At 42.6% G+C, this 26,629-nt stretch overlaps 2 protein-coding genes across 4 annotated transcripts in view; one reads left to right on the top strand and one right to left on the bottom strand.

Annotated features, from left to right (window-relative positions):
* Positions 1-444: 444 nt before the first annotated feature.
* dcp1b (decapping mRNA 1B) lies at positions 445-12,760 on the bottom strand. Of its 2 annotated transcripts, none has more exons than XM_086202097.1 (11): positions 12,376-12,760; positions 11,935-11,975; positions 11,612-11,739; positions 5,652-5,718; positions 5,387-5,567; positions 5,112-5,210; positions 4,099-4,930; positions 3,958-4,008; positions 3,252-3,484; positions 2,960-3,169; positions 445-2,178 (listed from the first exon to the last, which is right to left on the bottom strand). In XM_086202097.1, the coding sequence occupies exons 1-11, from the start codon at positions 12,532-12,534 to the stop codon at positions 2,098-2,100; spliced, it is 2,082 nt and encodes a 693-aa protein (XP_086058223.1). In that variant the 5' UTR covers positions 12,535-12,760; the 3' UTR covers positions 445-2,097. The 2 variants fall into 2 exon arrangements, with proteins under 2 accessions (XP_086058223.1, XP_086058224.1); XM_086202098.1 differs by lacking the exon at positions 12,376-12,760 and adding an exon at positions 12,142-12,256.
* A 6,433-nt stretch (positions 12,761-19,193) lies between these two features.
* Positions 19,194-26,629, top strand: part of cacna1c (calcium channel, voltage-dependent, L type, alpha 1C subunit) — a 191,661-nt gene continuing 184,225 nt past the window's right edge. For both annotated transcript variants that reach the window (XM_086202096.1, XM_086202095.1), the window contains exon 1: positions 19,194-20,308. In XM_086202096.1, the coding sequence (XP_086058222.1) occupies positions 20,251-20,308 (58 nt within the window). In that variant the 5' untranslated portion in view covers positions 19,194-20,250. The remainder of the gene's footprint in view (positions 20,309-26,629) is intronic.

Raw genomic sequence — 26,629 nt, 5'->3', positions numbered from 1 at the left:
TGATTAATCACTGTTGAGATTATGTCACACTATTGATTGCGGGCTGGGTAATGATGTGGCATTAAAGCGATAACAAGCGTTCCTGTGCTGCGATTAGTGCTACTTGACTCCATTTTGAATAACAATCACGCTAATTCCCACTCAACTAAACTAATCCAGGATAGCAAACAACAAGAGGCAGTTTGAGAACATTTAATATCCAATTAAAATATATTTATATATTCCAGTTTATGCAAGAGCAAAAACATTCCTGACAGAAAGTCTAAATATCTTCATAAACATTCCAACGTCAGACATTATTTTAAACGGCGATGCATACAAAAGAAGGGTGATAAATCACTGATGTGTTGCATAAGAACGACTCTTCACTTAAAATTTAGCTGAATTTTTTTTTTGTGACATGCTGGTTATTTGTACTAAGAGAAAACATTTTTTGCTTCTTGAGTACAAAAATATGAAGACATTTTTTTTTTTTTTGCGTTGTTCTCTCTGGTAGCTACTGTAAAGATCACCTCTAACTGCAAACCCTGATTTTTTTTTTTTTAAACACTCTACTTGTCGTTCCGATCATTTTAAAACGAATTTTTTAGCTATTAATTGTTTACTATACGTGCATCCAAGCTTGAGAAGGGACCCTTCTGTGTTTCACCCAGCAAACGTGTATTTAATTCACCATCAATAAAAAGCGATCGATAAACTGTCCCAGTTGTGTTTGTGTGAATTGGCGGGGAGAGTGTTTGAGAACTGTGACGTGAACATAAAAGTTGTAACGAGTTTTTTTGTTTTTGTTTTTTATTCTTGATTACAACGGTAGCTCTGCGAGAAAAGAAAAAAAATAAACATGGGCTTTATTTCCAATAGTGAAGGTTGAATCCTGACTGGAATATTTTCATATTTAAAACCAATCCGCGGACGCTCTTTTCCTCTACGAACACACAGGCACAAACTAACTCTGGTGAGGTAGTGCAGTTTGACGATTTCCTGCAATTTCCTTGTTTCTTCAAGTTGGAGCGATACCACGTCAACTTGAATTCATTGGAAAAAAAAAAAGATATGAGACATAAAGAAGGTTGGGGGGGGGGGACGATACTTGGCATAGTAATTTATCTAAACTGTAAAAAGTAGTAGTAGAGTTTTTCGATAATCCTGTTTACAGACGGAAGAAACGACTTACAGTCGTGAGTGGAAAAAAAAACCCATAAACCTCGACACAGGAGAAATATTGTATTTCCCTGTTTGAATTACTTTACAAGCCTTGTGCCGACATTTATTAAAATAAGAAGAAAATACAGAGAATTCAATTTCACATGGTATCATTTCAATCATTTTTAAAAAGCATCTGGATAGTAAAATAGAATTTTTTTCAGTACGTAAATAAGAACTTAATTTAAGAGAATTGTACATTTAAATGAAAATATTCGGACACTTTTTTTCTCAAATGTATATATAAAAAAAAAAACCAACAACCCAAAAAAACCAAAAACCCGAATGATGTTTTGACATGTTTTACATTTCATCCAACAAGCCACTTTATCCTTCATCAGACTAGGAAGATTGCTGGTGTTGGCGACCGAGATGCAATAAAGTAAATATAACGACAAAAGGTTAAAAAAAAAACAATAGCAAACAAACCCCAAAACAAAATAAAATGCTACACTGCTTCTTTTGGTGAGAACAACATAGTGCAGGTTACTGATAAAGTCAAACGATTTGGAAAAAAAGGAAGTTGCATCATTAGAGAGAGAGAGAAAAAAAAAAGTCCTTTCACCCCAACAGAGTGAGCCGAGACTGAGTTATGATGCCACATTAGTACTAAAACTTAGTGGTTGTATAGTTGTGTAGCAGGAGTCATAAGTAGGCTGGGAAGATGTTTCACACATTTAGAATCTGTCAGAAGAGGTTTTTTTTTCTTGTAATTACAGAGTCCTGCATTAAAGTGAAGAGAGTAAAGGGTGAACGGCTACCGTGTAGCTGAGATGAAGCAAGTCGGTGTTTGTGCGTAGCCCTCAGAGAAGGAAGCCATACATTTGACACTAAGGCTTGCTGCTCTGGACATGGCGCGTGTACAGTAAAGGAGGAATAAAAGTGTGTGAAGAGTCATTTGTACTTGCTGCTCGAGTTGTTAGCAAACTTGCTAACGTAGGCTTCATAGATTGTATCCAGGAAGGAGGTGTCCGTCTGAAACACAGGAGTAAGGAACATTGTGTTTTTATGAGGCCGGATACTTTTCCTAATGCACATTTAACAGTTTTTAAGCTGTCAAAACTCAAATCTGACGGCCTTTGACAAATTTGGAACAAGCACCCACTGGGACTAGAGGATGAACCGAGAAGATTTTGGTGGTCAAAGGTAAAAGTCACTTCACATCGACGTGATATCTGTCTTCTTTTCATTAAGGCGATATCTCACGAATGACTTGAGGGAATTTCTTCGAATGTCCCCTGGGACACAAGGACGGCGTGAAAAGATTCTGGCGGCCAAAAGGTCAGTGTCACTGTCACCTAACGCACACGATATTGGTCCATTCTTGATGGGACATTTTTGGTGCACCTGGAAGCTTGTTGTTTTTTTTTCCTTTCAAAATTTCAAAACGTTCACTAGGACTCGAGGAAGCACTGAGAAGATTTTGGTGGTCAAGGGTTACGGTCGCTTCACATGGACATATCTGTGGCCTTTTATTAAAGCAATATCTCAGAGAATTTCTTTAAATCTGGCACAAATTTCATTCATTTTGGTCTTTATTGACTAGCTTGAAGTCATTGTGACAAGCAACCATTGTGGAGGCACCCATTTGTTGTTTCATACTCTACTCTTCATGTTTTTGTGTTCCTGCATGCATACGGCACTCAGTATCTAACCCAAGGTTAAACAGATACGAATTTAAAAAGTGTTTTCCTCTGTAAAAGTTGTAACAATATATCATCATGGTTTGAGTTATTTGCAGTGATATTAGTGTTACCTGGATCAGATGCAGCAGCGAGGCTTGCAGCTGACTTCTTGATAAAACTCTGATCTCCTCCTGACGTGGGTAGCTGGTGGCTGGGGTGGCCGGGCTGATGTCTTGAGGGCCCACTGATAAACCACTGCCAGACCTCCCGTGAGAGAACACACTAGGCGAGAGGAGCAGGGTTGGGGCCACAGTGGCGGGTATCCGTTGGGGAGAGATGACCTGGAGAAACAGCAAAGTTGTAAGTGCTCCTTCAAAACTGTTTAGTCTCACGTCCGAGCTAACGTGCTAACGTGATACTTACCTGAAACTGTAGAACTGCCTTTTGACCAGCAGTGGCTGTGGTCTGCTGGTTTGCGACTGGGCCTAAAGTCGCTCCTCCGCCTTGACTTTGAGTGGGCCCCAGGAATCGAGGGGCCAGTACTGGGTTAAGTCGAGGGGGATCATGAGAAGCCAGGCTCTGCTCTTGCTGGACCAACTGGAGCCTGTGGAGGAGTTCATGAGGAGACACCACACCAGGCAACTGGGAAGACACACCTGAACGGAGAGGGAGGGAGCAAATAATTTGGATTATTTTGGTTGCCTTCATCCTGGAAGAGATATTCTTAATCAAATTAGATAACTGAACATGAGAATAACACTAATATCTAAACTAATGTATTACTGCCCACTTAGTGCAGCATAAACAAGCTGTCAACTCAGATGTGACAGACCATTATTATTGCACAGTTGCAGCATTAGCGTTTTTCTGGTACTGGTAACTTGTAAATCTAAAGCACCTCTTTTGTTATTGAACTTTTGTGAGTAATATTTGCAGCTCTTTCACTGTCAAATGCTTTACTCTATCCACGAACTTGTCCAAAAAAAAAAAATTAAAAATTAAAAAATCAGCAAGCAATTAGCAAAATTAGCAAGCTGTAAAAATTTGAGCTGAAGAAAAAAAAAGGGAAGCTAAAATGCTTCCCAGACGTGAGGGGAACAGCACAGCAAGAAGGTAAAGCTTCTCATACCTTGGGCAGGTTTAAGACCTTGGTCATTGTACACCTGAGATGGCAGAAGACCTGAGCCAAAAGGGGAAATATAATATAAGTATATATACGCGAGTGATTTATTCCTGTATTCCTGCTATCACACTGACAGCATCAACCCACCTGTTCCCTGCACCGCTGAAGCTGATTGGCTATCATGCTGGGCTTTTGGTTGCATCTTCGATAGGCTGAAAAACAGCTGCTGGCTTTGTTGTGCTTGAAGGTGGGAAAGGGAATCCACCATGATGGGCTGGGCCGAGACAAGAGGGTTCTGCTGCAGGGGCAGAGGGATGGTGCAACAAGGGGGTGCAGCGGATAAAGAGGCGAGCGCAGGAGGGGCTGGCTGGAAAAGTCTCTGGATTGGGTCTGGCGGCTGCTGCTGCTGCTGCTGCTGCTGTTGGTGGTGATGACGGTGGTGCTGCTGCTGATGGTGATGGAAAAGGTGGTGATGGTGGTGATGATGCTCAAGCGGCACCCCGTTGTCACACAGCCTGTTCTCTGGGGACTCCGACACAGTCTGAAGCACCCCTCCGACCCCCCCAACACCTCTCTGGCCCTGCATTAGCTTCTGGATGGCTGTGCAGTGTTGCTGCTGGTCCAGTTGTTGCTGAGGCTGTTGCAGCTGCTGCTGCTGCTGCTGTTGGTGGGGGGCAGAAGTGGGACTCTGCAGCACCCCCGCAACAACAGATGACTGACCGACTGTATGCCCCCCAGTTACTGCCCGCACCCCTGCATTTGAACACCCAGCTAGGATGGCATTGCCTCCTTTGCCTGAGCTCAGTGTGGAATCATAAATGAGTGTGCGGGCTACAGGTGGGCGAGCAAATTTTCTCACTGATGACCCCCTCCCTGATGCAGACAATGAAGGGAGCGGGTCGGGTTTAGATGAGTGGTGTTGTTGAGAGCCAAACAGAGTGGCGAGAGAGAGAGGCTTGGGTTCAGTGCCGTCACTTTCCTAAAATGGGACAAACGAAGAGAGGGATAAAACTGAGAGATAGAAGGAGAGCAGCAAGCATGGGAGGGGAGGAAGTGGTCTGGTGGCCAGGAAGCTGCTCCTTTGTTTACTCCTTGTACGCTGCACAGTTTTATTACCAACAGTCTCATGAATGTACTGAAACATGAAGTGAGTGTGTCACCTGAGTGTTGGGTTTGACAGGTATTGGTTTGATCAGGTTGGGGTTTCCATAAAGAACACTGCTGCCGCCAATCTCCTTTGGCTCTGCAGTGGATTTCTCCTGAGAAAAACAAAGGTGGAGAGGAAAAAAACAGCAACATAAGAAGAAAAGAATGAAAAAGATGAAACGGCACGAGATAAAGAATGCAGCCCCCTACTGGTCAACATGAGGAAATGCAAATACAGAAATACACTCATTTTCATTGCCAGTCAAAATATTATTCAGTGTGTCCCTACCTTGTCATACTGTGTGTGTGCTTTTGTCAGCATTTGAATGATATCTACTGCATTCCCTTCAGTTTTTCCTCCTCCTCCTCTTCCTCCTCCTCCTCCTCCTCCTCCTCCACCTCCTCCTCCTCCTCCTGGGGACAGCCACCCACCCTGAGACTGCGCAAGGGTCTGCTCCTGCTGGGTCAGACTGTAAACAAACACTCATGTAAACTAACATTCATGTCATAAAATTCACACAGACCATTGAAAGTTCGTCTTATGAAATACTAACATTTTCATCCTCTGCGCAATGCGTTGACAGTCCTCCTTGTCGTAGAACCAAATCCCATGGATAACCACTGAGGAAAGAGGGAGCAAGGGAAGAAGAAAGGGACAGAAAACAATCAAAGCAGAGGTAAAGAGGTGAACTTTTAAATTAGTTTCATATAAGAAAAATGCAGCAGGGCTCCTGGTCTGGAGTAATGCCCCGTTGGAAGCTAAAAATTAAATTAAGCTAGTGAAATAATGAAAGTGCCTGTTTAATTCTGAGATGCATCGGCCGCTAAGGTCAGCAGACAACAAAATGAGATTGCTGACGTGCCATACGCTGACAATCAAATGACTGCTGAAGTACAATGCTGCCGCTATGACATCACAGCAGACATGTAAACCATTTATTATTAGCCCGACCGGGTCTAAACCCAGTGACTCATTTCCCAGCCAGACCAATGGGAAAAGAAGCAAGCAGTGTCCTTAAACAGTGAAACATGAGCCCCAGGAGGTTCCTTGACAACACAAACATGTTTAACTCGGGAGGAAAAAGACAACACAATTAAATAAAAGAAGTACACAACTGTAACCACGTACGCTGCATTACACTACGCGCACAGTAATTTCTTTGTACTCGTTCGCATTTACTCCTAAAAGCATATTGAAAGGGCCATTTGAATTAATATTTTCATTACATTTTACATTCATTGTTTTATCATGGTCATTTACAGTAACCAGGGTTGGCATGGATTTTTACCTGTACGTTTAAATGACTTTTCCACCTCTCGGAGGAAAGTTTACGAGTGTTAATTTCTTGACACTTTTAATGCGGAAAATGGACTTCAAATTTACAAGCCCATGTTCAACTAAAATTAATGACAAGCCAAGTGGTTTGACACGACATAAACCTGTGTTTAAGTGACTCAATAAAGATTTTCAAATCAAATCAAATATTCACCTGAACAAATTTTTATCGGTGGATGTGTATATTGGTGGGGTAAATTTACAGGACTTTTTCAGCATTTTTGGACTTATTAAGGAGAAAAAAAAATTCCAGGCCTGGAATTAGCTATTTTCAAATTCAATGACTTTTCCAGGTTCTCAATGACCATGTAAACCCTGAGAAACAGGCGGAAGATTGCAAAAAAGAGTAAGCATCCGTGGAAATTATTATCTTGCATCACAAATCGACTGAAATGCTAAATTTATATCAAACAGAATGACAAACGTATGCTCATTACATCCACACTCAGTTTTGGCCTGTATGAAAAAGCTCTGCAGGTCCCAAACGCAGCTTTGACACCTGTCACATCATTCCTAAAATGTAATGTGAGGGAAGATGAGGCCGATCCGAACGCAGAAAAAAGATAAGGATGTGAAACTTTTAAAAAGGAGGAGGGAGGGGGAAAAAAAAGCGTTTGTGAATGGAGAGTGAGCTGGAATAGATCGAGCAAAGAGAGGTCCACGCTGCGTTGTACCAGACACTTTTCCACCGGCGTCCTATCAGGGACACATTCCCACACAGATAGATACGCAAAACCACACACACATACTTGACTTCAAAAAAAGCTACTGAGGTCAGTATGGATGAGGGGAAAAGACAAGAGAGGCAGAGACATATACGGACACCCCCCCCCCCACACACACACACACACACTCAAGAGTTCACTGTAGCCTGGGAAAAAATCAGTCCAATACTAAATAAGAAACTGCAGTGGGAGACATGCCCAGTGGAGCCAGGACCACTTAGTGCTCACTGGGGATGCGACAGTTTGACAGAAGCAGTAGAAATCAGAGGGCTGGAAAACACAGTGTGTGTGTGAGACGGAAATGAAACTGGGAAGAAGTGAAGTGTGTTTGAGAGGAGATTATTAACAGGTACACAAGAAAAGAAACATTTGAGACAGAGCTGGCACGCAGCGGAGCTTTTTTTTGTCCGAGCCCCCTTATAAACAGAAGAACAGAAGACACATGAGGAGAAAATAAAATTTGGTTTCACTTGCCAAAAGTCTAAACAGGTTTAAAAAAAAAAAAATCTAGACAGAGAAAGAGACAGTGTGTGTGAAGAGGAGAGAGAGAGAGAGAGAGCGAGAGAGAGCAAGAGAAAGAGAGAGAGAGGGAGGGAAAGAGAGAGGGAAGGGACAACTACAAGTGGCCACAAGGTTAAGCTTGAGAGCTAGAATTAGAGGAAAAGAGGGCCAACACAGAGAGAAAGAAGAAGTGGACTGGAAACAAGGGCAGGTATCTCCCTAACAGGAGGAAGACTTCAGTCCAGACCACTATTGGGAGGAGTGAGGACCTCAAGAGCGTAAGAGGACCTAACATCAATAACCAGTCAAATCTTCAAGTGTGTGTGGTCTTTTCAAATCCTCTGTGACAACCAGCCAATCACGTGACGTCTGCTGGAGACCTACAGGAACGCTGTGACGGGACTCCGGTGGGACGCTTCAGAAGATCTTTTTTTTTTTTTTTTTTTAAACTAAAAACAATATATATATTTTTTTTAAGTAAGGAACTTTGTATTCTGAAAAACAGTGCTTTAGGGAGCATTGGTGCTTTTAAGATAACACCTGTCATTTTTGGCTACAGCTACTCCAGCGGGACCATGCCAGTCAAACAGGGTAGTTTTATCTGATTTACATGTTTTTGTTCAACTTGCAATTTGTAGACAGTTTAAATGTGCTCAGGCAATACAAACACTATTTTCTAGCTATAATCTGAATTTACATAACTAGCAAACGTGTACTCAAAGAGCACTTCTGATGTTGACTTTCGTTTCAGTTTAGTTGGAAATCCAGACATATTTGGAAGCAGTACTATTACCCAAGATGGATTTTACTGCAGTATGACGAAGAGTACTGAAATTCCTTTTAGTCTTTATTTAGTTTGCTGGTGCTTGGTCAAGGGTAGGTGCTCTTACAGTAACACGCTTGGAGTTATTGTCTTAGAAGAAGCATCACTTCCTCTGTTCGTGGGAACAGAATTCATGACATTGTAGGAGCACTGAATCAACAATGGACGTGCATTAACTGACCCCACTGAAGAGACTTGTGAAGAAGAGTGTTTCACCACCTTTGTTGGACCCCGTTGTTACCGGAACACGTAATAATCATTTAGGCGGCTTGATAAACCGAATTAACTACACTGAAAGACGAAGAGATCTGTGTAGCCATGCTGAGACACCTTTTTCAGAGGAAACCTAAACATGAGAGGCTTGAGGAGGAACCGGAAGTCCGATTTAAAGGCCTGCTGGTGTCAGAGACGGACCTGGGATACACCTATGTACGGCCTGGAGGTAAGACTGTGCGTACTTCTATGGGAGGGGCTTGTCATCAAGAAAGGTGGATTCAATCGGATACAATAGATAATCCTGAATCTGTTTGAGTCAAAATCAATTAAAAAGATAGAGTCTGTAGGTTTTTCATTAAAAAAAAAAAAAAAAAAGAAGATTCAATTCTGGGTGGGCAGTGGGGCCGTACTCAAAAATGGAAAATGGCAGATGCATACGATGCTACTTGTGCTAGCCGGCATTTAGCTTGTGCTAGCCTGCGTTTAGCTTAACCTAACTGACGTTTAGCTTGTACAAGCCAAATGGTGATAGATAATTCCCGGACTGGTTGAGGATTAGGGGTTTCATGTTGTCATGGAGGCGGGGGCATACTCTTCTGATGCTGTTTCGTCCGGGGGGAGGGACCCCATTTGAATGAATGATGAGTTGATAGGCTGCAATGAACAATGCTTCTGACTTTAATTAATAATTAATACATTTGGTTTTTTTGATTGTCCAGTGTTGTTTCAAAGTGCATAAATTCCAATAGAATTCTAAAAGAAAGAAAAATGCTGAGGGGCTTGTACGTGAATATAAACTCTTCAGTCAAGGTATCTCGTAAACCTTCTGCAGTAGTCCAACTCTGTCATCTCCCTGTCATGTTCCCTGTTGTTTTGTTTACATCCGATCACATGCTGTGCAAAGATCGCCCAAAATCCTCAGAGTTTTGGTTCACTTCCTGCAATTAGGCAATGAAACCACACTGAAGTTTGTGTGGAAGCTATTTGAAACCATCTGGGAGAGTTGGTTTGAGATTGGTTGCTTTGGCCCACAGATGATGGGTCAACCGAAAGCTTCTCTGAACTGCAGGTGCTTATATGGAGTGTAAAAAGCTTCCCATCATCTTCTCTGAACTGGGCTATTTACTAGAAGAATAACGACTTCCTCAAGCTTCATTTCTCATTCCTACGTCTTGTTCTGTGGTATATCTCTGCTGTATATTTTTAGCCTGGGGGTACCACTTAGTGCCAACTGCCATTCCAGGAAGTTACGGCACTACTGAGAGCGTCATGTTTGTCTAATGATAAGATTCCACGACCCCTCTACACAGGGGTCACTGCGCACAGCGGGACTGGCAGCGTTACTGGAGCTTAAAGAGACTTCAGACATTAGCCGGTAGATATTACTGGAGATGACTAATGCGTTCCTGTTCGTACCGTTTCTGGAAAGAGCTTGCCACAACACTCATGCCACAAACCAGTTAATAGTGAATGTGCCCTTCTACTGCCAGAGATTGGTCATTTTGATGTCTGACAGAGCATTTGAGGCGCCGGCTCCTTTTGAAATGTTTGCTTATTACTTGTCTCATAACTGTACGGTAGAGAATCCATTACAGGTCAAGTAATTCTGGTGAATTACAGCAACTACGGTGATAAAAAAAATCAGCTTGATTACAGCCAGACATTATCTCTGTACCCACTTGATCTTTCACTCATACAACCTCCGCTCAGATTTCCTTGTTATCAGAGGAATTAGTCATGAACTGATCAGCTAGTTTTATGCTTTTAAATTCTTTTTTCCATATTCGGACCAGTTCACAGAATCTTTAATATGTTCTTTTAAAAAAAACTGAAACTAAAAAGGTGTAAAAGAGGTCAATGAGGAGAGTATATGTCACACACGCTTGTGTTAGTATGAAACCATCGAAGCAGACACAGTGAATCCACTATCTAAACACACAGCATTCCACCTGCCTTACTGAGCCTAATGGAGTGTGTATGAGACGGTCTGTGTGTGTTAGCCATTCTTGTGTGTGTGTCTGTTTATATTATCAGTAAATGTTGGGGTGTATCTAATCTCTGCTGGCTGCTTTTGTTGTGCTGTCAGGCTCTTGTCCCAATGGCATGTGTGGGTTTCAGAGGGAGATAGGTTGATAACAGTGAAGACACCAGAATACCACTCCTTCCTTATATGGAGCCACTGGTTCACACTAAAATCTAATAGATGCTGTCAAGTTGTCCTCTGCTCATCTAAATGCATCTCTCTTTTCTTTTTTGACCCATCAGATCTCACCACCTTGATGGTCAACAGTAAACCAGTGCCATTTCACTTTGAGTGTCTCTCTGTCCGTGAACCTATTGCTTTCCATTCCCCCCCCCCCTCCTTTTTGGTTTTGTCTTTACCTCTTTGTAGGTCCTTCTCACTGTGTTCTGCTTCTTGTAAAACAATGAAACTATTAGGGGTTTCAATGGTCATTGCGTAGCTAAAGCTCGAATTGAAGCCCTTTCACATATGGATGAGCTTTTAGCCAATATGATCCAATTGCAGTATCTCAAAGCTCACTCCTCATGAAATTTTAAGCAATGAAGTAAAAATTGTCATTTACCTCTCACCTTAGATTTACTCAAGAACAGTTTTTGATCTGGTAGGAGCAACGAACTCTCTGTTTTCTTTGTTAAGTTGAATTTAGTCTTCGATAAACAAAGTGTCACACATTTTATGATAAAAATTTTGTCCAAATTTGAGCATGAAGTTAGCCACACTTGGAAGTGACTGGGCAATGAAAGTGTTTAAGCTATGATGTATCATTCTGTTGCTTAAAAATTAGGATTCAGTAGTTTGTGGTGTGGAGGTGTTTAGATAGAATACGTCAGGCAAAAATTGTCACAGTCTATGTGTGTGTGTGTGTGTTTTTTTTTTTTTTTCCTACTCACGCCGTGCATTTCGGTAAAGCAGGAAGGGGTCCTGGAGTTGGAAATCCAAATCTTTGGTGATTGGCTCGGTCAGGTTCTCCATGCTGAGTCTGTTCATTATGGTGAAACCGTGTTTGGGAGATGCCAACCTGGAATACACAAAATACATGTTAGTTCTTCTAATGTTTCATAAATAAATCAAAATGTCAAATCAGTGAAAAGGGAGCGCATGTTAATTTTAACATTATCTAGTTGTGAATGCCTTACATAATGTACTGAAAAATATTATTAGACAAGGTATACATGGAATGAAGAAAAATGTCCTTCTGCAACAACTTAAGTACCTTGTGTAGATAAAAAGGGTACCTTCCACCTGTGTCTTCTCCTGGGAAACACAAAAAAATGAGTAAAATATTATTAATTACTATGGGATCAGGGATTCAAAAATATTTCCAGAAGATAAACAACCCTCGAAAAATGAATTACGCATTTTAAAGGAGTTTTACTAAAATTTGACAGCAGAATCAAGGAAGAGAATATTTCTGTCTTACTTGCAAATAGGCAGGTAACACTATATTTCGATATTGCTTCGAAGATTCTTTCAAGAGAATCATATCTATAATTCCAAATTTATCTTAAAAGATATATACAAATTAAACGAAAAATACTACCCAGATTAAATCACAGCTGTAATTTCTAAATTGATTCATCGGTTATGAAGCGCGCCTATCAGGAAAGATGACGATGCTAAGCTACAGGGTAGCCTTAACCAAAGTTATACTCACCCACTCATTCGCCCTGTTATTGTACGTATACAGAGCAACTTGGCTGGCTACGTCAACAATGTTATTGATATAAGGGTCTTGTCGCTGAAGAGCAGCCAGACTTATGTCCAGTCCTTTAGCGGCGAGGCAGCTGCTGCTACCTGCAGAAGTCGCTGTCATTGTTCCCTATGGAGACGCTAGCAAGCTAGCTAGCTTCGGCGGCTAAAATGTCACAAGAAGAAGAGAAGAAGAGCAAACTATCGGCAGAGGCAGAACCAACAGTTGAAGCCGATGAGATAAAGTAGACTGTTCTGCCAAAATGAGCCTACAAAATTAATAAATGTCAACAATTATCAGACTCTAACTGTGATTAGCGACTTTTTCGGCGGCCATGTTTCAACTCGATTGTAAACAACCAGGCATAACAAGTTGCGCAGCAGGAATTGCCGTATCAGCCTTATCAATCAACTTTGAAAAATCGATTCAATTTGCAGCCCTCCGCCAACAAAAGGGACGTCCATAAAGGCAATTTTAAACCAGTTTTACGGGGTGTGACAGGTTGGGATTATTTCCTTCGTTAGAGGGACACTTTTAACCATAGTCAGAAGAGATAAAGACAGTGTACTAGTTTTTTAATCATCAGTCAAATCCCTTTTCAGCAAAAAAAAAAAATCATCAGATGTATTTCATTGTTGTTGTTTTTTTTTAATTTTCTTTATTTCCCCTCTTATTTACTTTATCCAGGTGGATTGGTCGAAATTCTTCCTGTACTCAACAAAGTGCTCAACAAACTTCCTGATTTAAAGTATACCTCCAAACGCATAGTTACAGTCCCCATCAAATACACTAGGGGGCATTAAAGGGATGGCTTAATCCCAACCCTCCCTGCTTTCTCTCTCTCGCTCTCCTCAGTTAGTTTGGGGTTGGCAGCCTCAGAGTGTTTGTGAGGATCTCTCCTGGGATTTTGTCTTAATGGGAAGGACAACTCAATAAAGCATTAGCAAAGACCACAAAACTCAAAACAGAACCAAATACACGTTTATTTCTTTAATGGAATCTCTGTCTCTCCAGTGACACTTGTTCAGGGGTGCGTGTAATTTTCCTTTTGTATTTATGCAGCTGTGACAACAGTTGTCAGACTATGCTTTTTGTAGTTTTATTCAGATGCAAATAAGGTACGTTATCCAGGTCTAGTAAGACATATTCTGATTATGTTGAATCCTAAAAGTAATTGTAAGAAACTACGCATTCAGTATAGAGTGCCAACTCCTGTCCTTTGCAGTATTGATACTTGTTTTAGTCAGGAGAACGTCCTTGGGAGAAAAAAAACAATAAACATCCAACTGCTCTCTTTTTAAGCAGCACTGGATAAAAAGCTTTAGACACTTTGAAGCTCTATGATGCCACTGCTGTCCACAACGTCTCCTCTAAAATGCAAACTTGAGTCTGTGATGCGTCAGCTTTGCAATGCATTGTGGGCATATCTATTTGTCCCTGAACCAGTAGAGTGTCTATTACTTCAGCAGAAATGGCAGCATTCAAGTTGTCTTTGTTAGGGTGGTATCTATCTGTTTGTTGGAGGGTGTGTGTTTGTCAATGATGAGGCTAATTAGTTATCCATCAGCGGGTCAATACTGTCAATAACCATTCAGTCTAGATTGAGTACTTGATTCTGATTGGTGGCGATGGCGAGTGAACAGCTGGTGATTGGCTTGAGGCAGGAGTAACAGGGTATAGCCGGTGGGCAGGATGGGTTCATTCACACACTTTTACAGAATACAGAAGTACTCATTTTTCATATTTATTTTGAAGAAAGTTTACGCTTGCTCAGACTATACATATATGTACAAACATGCAGGAGAGAGAGGATACAGGGATGGCCTTGGTCCTGAAGGTAAAGAGCCATATGAATGGGAGATAGATAGCTAGCCTGGAGTGTTCCATTATCTGCTTTTGCTCCAGGTGAGGAATAACAATTCCTCTTAGGGTCCTTCTTAAGACTCACCTTTCATCTACATTGAGAATTTGTTTAAAGAGCTTTTATATCTAGAACTACAAGCACCAGGGAGAAATAACACAGTAGTTCAATGCAGTGCACTAAGCACTTTTCATTCTTGAAAATGTAAAGTTACATTTTGTAAAAGGTGTCCGAGGAGTGATAAGATTTTAGGGGGGGGGGGGTACATGTAGTTTTAAGGGGTTTATTCTGTTTAAATTTCTGCATCCTGGTGCAGTAATGTTGGGTGTTCGGATGCATGTCTCACCCGCTTTAAAACAAACAGAGGAATTTAATTAGTAGGGAATTTGTCAAATGTGATTAAAGAGTAAAAGAAGTAGGCAGTAAAACCCACACACCCGGTGTAGGGCTGAGTCAACGACTCCTGTCCGTCATAAGGAGATTCACCTTTGACTGACCGGCACATTGTTGTTTTCCCACATGGGTCGGCGGCATTTGAGTGTTTGTCTGTTCAGATATTCCCAGAGACCAACAGAGCTCTTTACACACACACACACACACACACACACACACACACAAATATAGAACAGTCACAAATAGAATTGATATTCCATGTGCAGGGTGGATTACAGTGTGTGTGTGTGTGTGTGTGTGTGTTAGTGTGTTTCTTCTCCCCCGGGCACGAGTGTCTGTTCCCATGACCTGCCCTCCATCCGTTGTTCTTTTTTTTTTTTTCAATCATTCCTCTTGCTTGTTCCTCCATTCAATGGTAATCAAACAGAGGCTGATTTGGCAGGCGAGTGAAAGAGGGGCTCAAACCACCATTATGCCAGCCAGTGTCCATCTGTTTCACTATCACCACAGGGCCTGCTGATCAGTCGCTCATCTGCAGCGCTGGAACGTAAATTACTCGAGTGCTCCTAAGTAGCCTACCGGGGTACTCGCGCTTTGCTTGGAGGATTTACATTTAATTTGCTGCTCTGCCACAGAAATATTGTACTTTTTATGCAACTGTTATCAGAGATCTATAATTACGAGCTACTACACTTTCCAGATTTATTAGAAAAACACACACACACACACACACCAAGCAAAAATACAAGAACGAGCAAAACCAGTGCTTCCTGCCTCTACGCATCAAGTGATTTCTCCCGTAATAACTGGATCTAAAATGTAAAGTACAGAAACCATCACAATAAAAAGTAAATTAGGATCCTTTGTGAAAACCCTGGTTCAATAACATAGCCCTATAGTGTCAACTAATGGTGTCGTAGTTTAGGGAACTTTTATTTTACAATTATTTATTCACGACAACTCCTTTCAATGATATTTACTGTCGGAAAATAATAAAATGCTTGATTATAGTGAGGAAAACAAAGCAAAAACAAACTACAGGCTTAAATCTTAACCAAAGCATGATAAAATAGAGTTATAATCTAAGTTGTGTTTACAGTGGGGTGTTTATTTTGACTGTTTGTCAGCAGGGTTACATAAAAATAATGAAGCTGAAACATGGGGGAGGGTTGTAGTATGGGCAGAGGAAGAATCCATTACATTTTATTTATGATAGTGCCACCTCTTGGCAATAGGAATTTTTTTTTTTTTTTTTAAATTATGAATGCAGTCCTCCTGGGGGATCTGTCTTAAACCTGGTCAGAAACACCCTAAGAACTTGACGATGGATTACTAGGTTCATAAAATGTTTGCATTTCACCAGAGCACGGGACAAAGTTGTGCCTGGACTCCACATGATCATCATCACATCATCAAATCTTTTCCTAACTCAACACACATTTGATGACAGACCCGATCTGAATATGTACATGCTAGATTTAAGTCACAGTGCCACCTAGTGGTTACAGGAAGTAAGCCTGATGTAAAAAAAAAAAACAAAAAAAAAAAACATTTACTTTACATCAAATTACATCAAATTTACATTGTGTTGTTTTCACGTGACGGACAGCAACATATTCTATAGTCCGTGTGTGTTCTCTAGCACCACCTAGTGGACACAGAATGAAATATTTGCACCACAGGACACACAGTTGGTAAAATGCTGGTCATAAAATGACTTGACATCTCTTAAAATCAATTTCAACACAGATCTATTTCATTTAACCCTTTGGAGCAAGGGGCTTGACCCCTTGGTTGAGAACGGTTGTATTTATCCACCTAGCAAGCCAGCCAGCTTTTACAGTAAAATGCATCTCATGCATTGCTGCATTGGTATAACACTCAAATAATCGCACAAATATTGAATCAGAATTTTCAAAAAAATTCAGGTTTTTTTTTGGTAATATCTCTTATCAGCCACGGCAATTTACAGTAGTACTTTCTCTACAGTATATTAATATCACAACAGCAACACAATATATGGTTCAGAGAGAGTCATCTGTCGATTGTCATCAATAGAAGCCTTTATCAGCCGTCTCCCTTTCTTTAGTGACAAGTGCAGACAAAAACCTTCAGTCTGTTACAGGATGGTGGGTGGTGATTTGGAGCCAGTGAATACAGACTGAGTTGAGTCATGAGATTCACCTCCTGATTACAGGCTGCAGTGAGACTGACATGAGGCTGCTACATTGTCAAGTTCATATTCAGTGTCAAAGACGATTATACGGGGTGGCCGCTACCATAATTAGAATCTGGCAGTGCTGCTCTGTCAGGCTACAGTAGAGATGGAGACTCTAGTTGCGCGCGCACACACACACACACACACACATGCGCGCGCGCACACACACACACACACACACACATAAGAGACATGACTGTGACTCATCCTCAAAAGACTTGGACTTTTGGACTTGTTAAGAACAAAGAACTATCTGGCGAGCTGAACGCCATCCCTCTGCTGGCCACACAGCAACAAAAACGCACAGCTGCACCAATGGTTATGAGTTTTAACTCTAAAAAACATGAAATGTAATTGCTAAATGCATCATTTGTTGCGGGGCGGCACAGTGGTGCAGTGGTTAGCACTGTTGCCTAAAAGCGAGAAGTTTCCGGGTTTGAGCCCCGGCTCGGGCACTGGGTCTTTCTGTGTGGCGTTTGCATGTTCGCCCTGGGCCTGCGTGGGTTCTCTCCGTGTTCGAAGCTTCAAAGTGCAATTGGGGATGAGGCTGATTGATACTCTAAACTGACCATAGGTGTGAATGGTTGTCTGTCTCTATGTCTTGGCCCTGCGATGGACTGGTGACCTGTCCAGGGTGAACCCCGCCTCTCACCCGTAGCTGCCAGGATAGGCTCAAGCCCCCCCGCAACCCTTAATAGGAACAAGCGGAAGACAATGGATGGATGGATTGGTCGCATCAAACTTTGGCGAGAACACATTTGAATTTAACATTAGCTCATCTGCTATACATTAGCTGTGCAATTGGATGTTAACTCCCTGAATGTTTTTGAAAAATGGTGTGTGTTTCCCAATGCAGGCGATGCCGTGACAACTAAATCATCCACATTTCCGTGCCACCCCTTGCTGGCTAAAATTAAACTGGGAGGAAAGACATAGGATAACTGGATGAATGCGCAAAAAGAAATGCCACACCCCCTTTTCTGCAGAAATTACAATTAAATGACGAAACGTTGGAAGAAAAACGATACTTCCTACACCTTTCCTGACAGTGTGATGGGTAAATTCATGAGAGGAAAGAAACTGTGCTTAATCAAATAAGGTCAAGGACCATACGGGAGATTGTCTAAATAATGGAGAAAATGTTCTTTTTTTTGGGGGGGGGGGGGGATCTTTTCCATCACAGCTGCCTGGGGGGAACTTTTTTTTTTTTTTCTTGAAAAACAGCTCAATTTTAAGGACTGATTTGTTTATTTGTGACAGCTTCAGTGGGGACTTCACGACAACGCTGACACAATATCATCAAAGCCTGGTCCAGAGTCATTTAGTTAAGAGCTGTTGACTTTGTTTGACATTTTACTCCCAAATGAGCTTCATTTTTATTATCTTGTTACTTAAGAAGATGGACTCATATCTCCAGAAAAGGACTTTGTGTGCTTTAGGTGGAAGGGACAAATGTGTTCCTGGCCATGGAGAACAATGTTGAAACAGAAAAATAACAAATGTAATTAAATTCTAAAAAAAAATAAAAAAATAAAATAGATAAAAAAAGAGAGATAAGAGGGTTCACACTCGGTACATCTTGAGTCTACATTAACGGAATCATTCAGAGATCTTACAATCAGCTTCTTTGTGGTTTCTCCTGGTCTTAGAGAGCTATTAAGAGATCAGGACTAGAATCATGAAAGAAACTTAAAAACAAGGTCTTAAGAGTGTGTGTAAATACCACTGTGGCCAAAGAAAAGAATGAAGCTGGAGCCGTCCAGATGTGTAAGGACTTTAGGCAAATCTTAACTACAATATCTTCAATCTCTCTTCCTTCCTGTAGAAATCTGAATCTGAATCACACACACACGCACGCACGCACTCAAACACACTTTTCTCTCTACCTTCTCATCATCATACACAGACACATGGTTTCAGCTACCTTTCCCTATATATTGATTGTCTTTCCAACCTTTTTAGGCTTCCTTTCCTACCACTAGACACACACACACACACACACACACACACACACACACACACACACACACACACACACTCCATCAACATCATCATCATCTTCATCACCATCATCATCTGGATACCAGCCGCATGGTTCTCCAGCAATACCCCTTCTTCCTTTCTCTCCCTCTCCCTCTCTCTCTCTTGCGCACACACGAACACACACACACACACACACACACACACACACACACATCTGGAAGCAGTCAAAGCGTCTACATGCACTAAGAGAGGAGGGGGGCGACTCCTCTCTCTCTCTCTCTCTCTCTCCCTCTCTCGGTATCACTGCAGAGCTGAGCTGCAGGGGCAGCAGAGGCGGCAGAGAGAAGAGAGAGCTCTAACTCTCGTTCAGTGAGACAGACAGACAGACAGGCGGGCAGACACACACACACACACACACACTTACACTCACATTCACACACACACATACACATAGAGACAGACAGGCATACAGACTGACACACCGCCGCACCATCATGGACTGGATCCGGACAGAGAAACCCGTCTCCGGATGAGACCATACAGCCTGGCCTCTGCTTTTTTTGGGGGGGACTCTGCTGTAGATACGTGGAATAACCGACAACCTATTGGGAGACTTAACCCTGTGCTACCCGTGATGGAATATTTGCACTCTTCTCCTTTTCCAAAATTTCTCCTGTTCTCTTCCTCCTCACTCTCTTCCTCCACAACCGCCCCCACCTCCTCTTCTTTTCCCTGTCACATTTTGACACGCTTCTGAAGATGCGCACGAATGCGTCTTTTGCGCACCTCCATTGCGACCACCACTGACAGCGCCCGTGCTTTATAACCTTTTTTGAAACCTTTTCCCCCTCCCTCCCTTCTTCTTTTAAACAAAAAAAGGAGAGGACGAGAGTGTGAGCGAGAGAGGGAGAAGAAGAAGAAGAAGAAGAAGAAGAAGAGAGAGAAGGAGAGCGAGTGAGTGAGAGAGAGAGTGAGGTGTGAATTGAATTGAACGCGGTGCTGGTCTCATGTTTCTCGCCTAGGGCCCGGATGTACCGAGGGATGCACCGGTGCGTTTTCCCAACCGGTTCCGCCGAAAGCTCCCTCTTTTTTCTCGCCTTCACCTCCATCATGGGGATTAGGTAATATTCGCTCCATCCGAAGAAACCCTTCCCACAAATACAACAACGGAATATCCAGAACTGTCCGTGTCAGACAGTTCTTTATTCTCCCACCCCCCCCTCTTTTTTTTTAAAATTTCTTTATTTTTTGGGGGGGCTTTTTTTTTTTACCCCCCTCCTGTTGTTTTCCCTCCTCCTCCTCCAGCTTTCTCCTCTCTCTCCCTCTCTCTCTCCCTCTCTCGCTCTCTTCCATTCACATATAGGGTTAACGCCGGACTACATTTATGGTAAATGAAAGCAAAAACATGTACATCCCGGAGGACACCCTTGAGAACCATCAAGGTATGTGGTGTGGTTTTATTTATATCTGTGAAACATCTTGTAACTGTCTTTGAGAGAGGGGAGGGAGGGAGGGAGTAAGAGAGGTATGATGATCTGGAAATAGGGATGGGGAGGGGTGGAGGAACTGGAGGGAGGGATAGAGGGAGAGGGGGGAGAGGGAGGGGTGGAGGAGAAGGGGAGATGTGTTTGCTCTCCTTTCAACAGATGGACAGATGTGATTCTTTTTCCTTCTAGTTTGAGCAGCAAGTGAACTTGGCTGCAGGTAGAGATGCAGCAGCCCCTTTTCTTTTCTCTTCTTCTTTGCTTTTGTTGACACTTGTAAGCGTATGACAAGCCTGCTCATAACAGTTGTCCTAGTTGCAGGTGGTAAAGTGTGTGTGTGTGTGTGTGTGTGTATGCCTTCCTCCAAGACTGGAATTTCTTACCTGTTATGTCAGAAATGAAAAGGTCTCTAAGGAGGAGTGAGATCACTATTGATCTTCTTTCTTCTATAATCAATAGTCACATTTGTTGGTCTTAATCCAGCCCCCCACCCCCCACCCCCACCCCCACCCCCCAACGGGGTTCCTCAATAGCAGCACGCTCGAGATGACAGGTGGCAGGAGGAAGGCCTGCAGGACTGAAATGCTTTTTTTTATTATTATTTGGGAGGGTTGCTTCTGCTGCTGCTGCTGCTGCTGGTAGTGGCGCAAAAACACGAGCGAAGTTTATCGTGCCGACTTTTAAAGTGATTCAAACACGTAAAGAGTGAGCGGAGATCCAGGGCGGTGAGGAAAGGGTCTGTTTGCATTGCGCAGTATTACGCGTCTCTCCTTCCACCCACGTTGCAGAGAGTGAAGCAGCAAATGCATTCGTGTCTCTGCTGGGCAGCTGGATCTTGTAATTCAGTGAGGGGTGGTGTTGGTGTTGGTGGTGTTGGTGTTGTTGGTGGTGGGGATTTCAAGCGATCACCATGATCATCATCTTCATCGCCGCCTTCGTCCACCACTTCATCACAACCACATACCTCTCTCTCTCTCTCCCTCTCTGTCTGTCTCTGTCTCTTTCTCTTTCTCTCTGCCTTGGCGACAGGTTCCATAGCAACAGGGGGATGTGGAGAGGGTGTGTGTGTGTGTGTGTGTGTGTGTGTGTGTGTGTGTGTGTGTGTGTGTGTGCGTGTGCATCTGTGTCGCAGTGAGCCACATTCACCAACAGTTTGTTCTAGGTGGAACTAATCATGGGTGGCTTGTAGATGCTGCAATCATCCAGCTGACATAGCAACAATCACTGTAAGGAGCATAGAAAACACAGCTATACCTTGATAACCATGAAGGGGTCTGAATAAGCTAATGCATATCATCACCACCATCACCACCATCACCATCACCATCATCATCATCATCATCATCAGTTGCAGGCACATAAGGAAGAATGTTTGACTTGGTGGAACTGATGTTTTTTTTAAGTGTAAGTGCTTTTGGTGGCTTCTTGTTCCACTGTCAGATCATTTCTTCAGAGCAAAAGCAACTCTTAACTTGTTTTTAGATGGTCAACACTTCACGTTATCCCAAAAATTCAAAATATTTAACCACAAGTTGCATCGCTTGACCAAAATCTACAACTTGCAGTGACGTGTGTGACTTTTTTCGCTTTTCAATCTCAAATAATGTGGTACTTCTCCACGAGAACTCGACTAAACGTGGTATGTCTTGTGTTGATTTGACATCAAAATCAAACAGCGCCATCTTCAAATCAGCATAAATCGTGAATTCCAAACGAACAGAGTTTAAAATAGCCCCCCCCCCCCCCCCCCCATTGTGATATTTAGCCATTGTGTCTCCTCTTGTGCGGTGGCTTCAGCACCATGGACAGATCATTCTTTATTGGTCTATTGACAGCTACATGACAGCTATCGAAGACTTGTGAGGACGGACGTCAGTGCTGCCACCACCCTTTAAGGTTTACGCTTCCTCTCAGGTGTTTATCTGATTGTCTGATAATGAATGCGGTCACAGGAAGTCCAGTGGTATCATATAAAGGTAAATACCAGGGGTTTAATAAGAGAAATAGGTATTATTTCTTCTTTTTTTTATAGCAGTGTATCCTTAAGGGAAGTGCAGAATACAACAAGTAACATATGAAGGAAGAAAACACACCTTTGGGCTCTTTGTTGTGCTAAAAGTTTCAACATTTCAATTTTAACTGTAACCCACAGATGATGAAGCTTTCCTTTGATGCTGCTCTGCGGTTAACTCTGACCTTTCGTCTTCTTGATGGAGATAAAAGGGAAAAAAAGGCATTTCTCCTTCAGGGATTCAGGGACAAAAAAACCAACAAAAAACAGATGATATCTCACACATCCAACGCAATTATTATTCCTGATCCCGCATTTCTTTCTTTTCTCAATTAGTTTCTATGTTTACAAACATTGCAATGAGTGTGCATTGACATAATCTGGGTTTTAATTTTCCCCCAAACGCGCGCGCACACACACACACACACACACACACACACACACACACACACACACACACACACACACACACACACGCATGGAGGAAGTGCAATTCTGCACACATCCAGGTTTGTCATAACAGTGCTCACTCACAACTGGCTCCGACACATCTGTAGCGGCCGTGCGGTTCGACACACGGGCAGGAAAATGTACTTTATAAACGCACACGAATGGAGTGTAGTCTCACACACAATCATTACGGCGGTAGTTTTCATCAGCATAATCAGGAAGCTGATTCTCTTCGGTAGGCGGTGTGCCAGAGGCATGATACCTCCGTTAGGGATATTAATTGGTTTCTGACGGTTACCCTGGGGTGCTGGCCACCTGCCAAATCACCTCACTCTAATGACTTGACTTGATACGTGCACTGATTCTACTGGATTTGCCCCAAAAGACATGTTGCAACAACTAGAGATGTGTGTTTGTGTGTGTGTGTGTGTGCGCGCGCACGCGTGAATTCATGACACCTGGAACATCTGCAGTTTGTTTATTTTTTTAATCTCTTATGCTCGCCGCATTTTTTGCTAGACATATGGTGAAGTTGTCACTTTCTCTTTCTTTTAATGTGTTTTAATTCAAAAATCACAAGGAAATGCAAAGCCATCCATCAGTGGGTTTGGCAAAGATGGAAAGCTGGGCAATTAGGTGTTGATTTGCTCTCTCAGTGTTGCTGTTGCTCAATATTAAGCTTTATTTAGTTCAAGGTGAAAATCAGGGAACTGAAAATATGCTGAAATAACTCGAAGAGCTATCTCTTATCCAAGCGGCACATACTCATGAATGTGATCTCGTCCGTCTACGTTTGCTTGGTGTACAACACATAAACACTGACAGACTTCATCATATCCAGCGACAAAGAAAACATCTTGTTACTGTGCTGCAGTCAAACACGACCCTCCTTTTTGATCAAACAATATGCCCTTGATCCCTAGAAACAGATACCACACACACACACACATGCGTGCACAAAAAGTCGGTGTGCAGGTTGATGCATGTCTGTTGGCTTGTTTGCAGCAGCCGGTAATTTTTCTGTTCTGTACGGGGAATGTTACCAGTTTGAATAATTAAACTCTGAGGCAGAGAAGCTTTTGTGCATGTGTGTTTTTAAGCTTTGTTTTCCCCAGAATGGATTTTCTGAAACTCATCTGACCATAGTCTTCTGTCTAGTAGAGGAATCTGTTAAGTTTTGGAAATAGCAGCCTTCGGGCGAGAGGCGGGGTTCACCCTGGACAGGTCACCAGTCCATCACAGGGCCAACACATAGAGACAGACAACCATTCACACTCACAGTCACACCTACAGTCAATTTAGAGTATCTATCAGCCTCGTCCCCTCTTGATGTCTTTGGACTGTGGGAGGAAGCTGGAGTACCAGAGAGAACCCACACAGGAACAGGGAGAACATGGAGACTCCACACAGAAAGATCCTGTGATGGAGCTGGGACTCAAACCCAGAACTTCCTTGCTGTGAAGCGACAGTGCTGACTACTGCACCACCGTGCCGCCTGACCAAAAAGATGCTAAATGATATTATTTGAAGTTCAGTTCAGAGATTCTCTGACACCAGTACGCTCCTCTGTCTACAATAGCTGGATAACTAATAGGTTAGAAGATGAAATAACTTTTCAAACTTTTTCTATTAAAAAAAAAAAAGTTGTGATTCTCAGTTTTATGACTCTTTTTTTCACCGTGGATGTGGGGTACAGAGGGGAAAATGGAGGGTCATCAAAAGCTGTGTGTGGTTTCTAGACAACAAAGAAATCTAACAGCTAGGTTTTCTTTAGCATTGGATTTAGCCAAGTTCACGAACCTTAGTCATAAACTTGCAAACTCCATCTGTCCATCAGGCTACTGACTTTTTGCCATGCTTGATTTTTTTTTTCTTGCAAAATTCTTTTTAAAGTTGTGCTGCATCGTTCCAGGAACACAAAATTAGCTTTTCTTCCATCGCGCCCTGCTGGCTTTTGTTGTTTCTGGCTACGTCACGTGTTATCTCATTGGTTTGAATGATCACTGGAGCCTAAAGTTGAATTAATTTCAACTTTGAACACAGTCGTTGATGGAAATTTTGAATGGTGTGTAAAGCCAAGGGCACATAGTTGGGCAGCCAGCGCTACCCTCCTCATAGGAAAACAACTGCACAGCCAGATGCAGAGCGGTTTTACTGCTGATCATGGGTGGGGGCCGTAATCCCCGGGCCAACCCAGCAATCACTATTTTTTAAACCCCCTGAATTTAGAACCATATTGGCTTGTTCGTGATAAAGTGTACAGTTTAATCAAACCCTTGCGATGTGCAACCACTGGTGCAGTTTGTTTTGGCGCGTGTGAAAGCATTAGTCTGGCATGGACCGCTCGGGAGAGGTGTTCTCGGACCGGTTCTTTCCAAGTGACCCCAAGTCCAGTTTAATAACTTTACTGCAGGAAGAGAATCAAAACCCAGAGGATTATGGGTCGTCTGTGTGTGGAATGCAAACAAAATGTAAACAAAATGACAGCTAACACGTCACTGACTTGAACTTCTGTTGGCAAATGATGTTTGCGTACATTTCCCTGCTGCTAAATGTCGGATAAACTCGATTAAATTGTCGATAGATGTGAACGCGGCTGTCTGTCTCGTAAGTGCTGGACATGAAGTGCGGGATGAGCAGTATAGAAAATAAACTTCTGCTCTTTCACACACGCCCCTCAGCGCTGTGAAACGACTTAAAAGAAAATGAATTCGATTCAGACGAGTCAAATGGACGATAGCTGTCAGAGCGTTCCTAAAAGGACCAGCCTGAGACGAGAGCATCGCTTTAATTGCGCTGCTCACAACAGCTCGGAGGACGTACATAGAACGTGTTCTGTTGCTCTGTTCGGCTTCACAATAGTACACACTGCAAGTATGGAGTAGTGAGTGTGTGTGTGTGTGTGCGCAGGCGTGTGTGTTTAAAGAGTTGTTAGTCACCATGATGTGATAACAGCTGTGGCCGTGGATGTAACGAGTGATTACAGGCTGAACGGCATTAAAGATTTTTTCCCTGTTTTTTTTAATCAGCAGCGCAGAGTGTGTCATGTCTTTAACTTAAGGACGGGACTCAACAACAGCTGCTCTTAACGTATAATACATTCTGAAAGATGATGATAAAGACAGAGAGAAGCTTGAAGGGGATGGATTGAAGGAGAAATATGAGAGTGGACTGACAGATTGCAATAAAAGAGATAAAAAGAGATGGACGGAGATGGAGGGACAGTGCAAAAATACAGACTGGCAAAGATACAAAGGGAGCAAATGAAGAGGGGAATAAAAGGATAAAACCAAAGAGGAAGACAGAGGGAGGACCGCATGGGATAGAGAGGAGAGAGGGAGGAGAAGGAGGAGAAAGAGGCAGGATTATCCGTGACTCTGACTTGCTTAAGCCTCCGGTTGAGTATTGGAAATCTATCCAGAGGCTGTCCTCTGCTCTTAGTGCTATCGGGCCTCAGTCTTCATCTCTGCCGGGACAATACGGCAGCAACGGCAGCCCAATATGTGTGTGTGTGTGTGTGTGTGTGTGTGTGCGTGCGTGCGTGCGCGCCGGTGAAAGAGAGTGTATGCCATTGCAATTGGCCGCCTGCCCATATGCATTGTGTCTGCTTGGCTGCCTCCGTCTGTGTGCGTCCCAATCTTTGCTCAGTTTGGACATGTGTCCTACCTCTCTAACACACACGGGCGCGCACACAAACACACACACATGCAAACACTCTATTGATCTGGCTGAAGCCACCAGTGGAAATAATGACTCTATCATATTCTCTCTCTACTTTTTTTTTTTTTTTGACTTGCCTTCTGTCTGTGCATGATTGG

This window comes from Aulostomus chinensis, chromosome 4 (genome assembly GCF_037954235.1).
Source record: "Aulostomus chinensis isolate RoL2024-O1b breed Wild chromosome 4, RoL_Achi_v1.0, whole genome shotgun sequence".
NCBI lineage: Eukaryota > Metazoa > Chordata > Actinopteri > Syngnathiformes > Aulostomidae > Aulostomus > Aulostomus chinensis.
This window is presented reverse-complemented; position numbering and strand designations above follow the sequence as displayed.

Bases quoted from the DNA above. Each gene is read 5' to 3' on its own strand.
- dcp1b (XM_086202097.1), bottom strand. From the start codon at position 12,534: ATGACAGCGACTTCTGCAGGTAGCAGCAGCTGCCTCGCCGCTAAAGGA. The intron at 11,976-12,375 runs GTGAGTATAACT...TGTGTTTCCCAG, and splicing joins ATAACAGGGCGAATGAGTGG to GAGAAGACACAGGTGGAAGG. The intron at 4,931-5,111 runs GTGACACACTCA...GTCCCATTTTAG, and splicing joins CTGTCAAACCCAACACTCAG to GAAAGTGACGGCACTGAACC.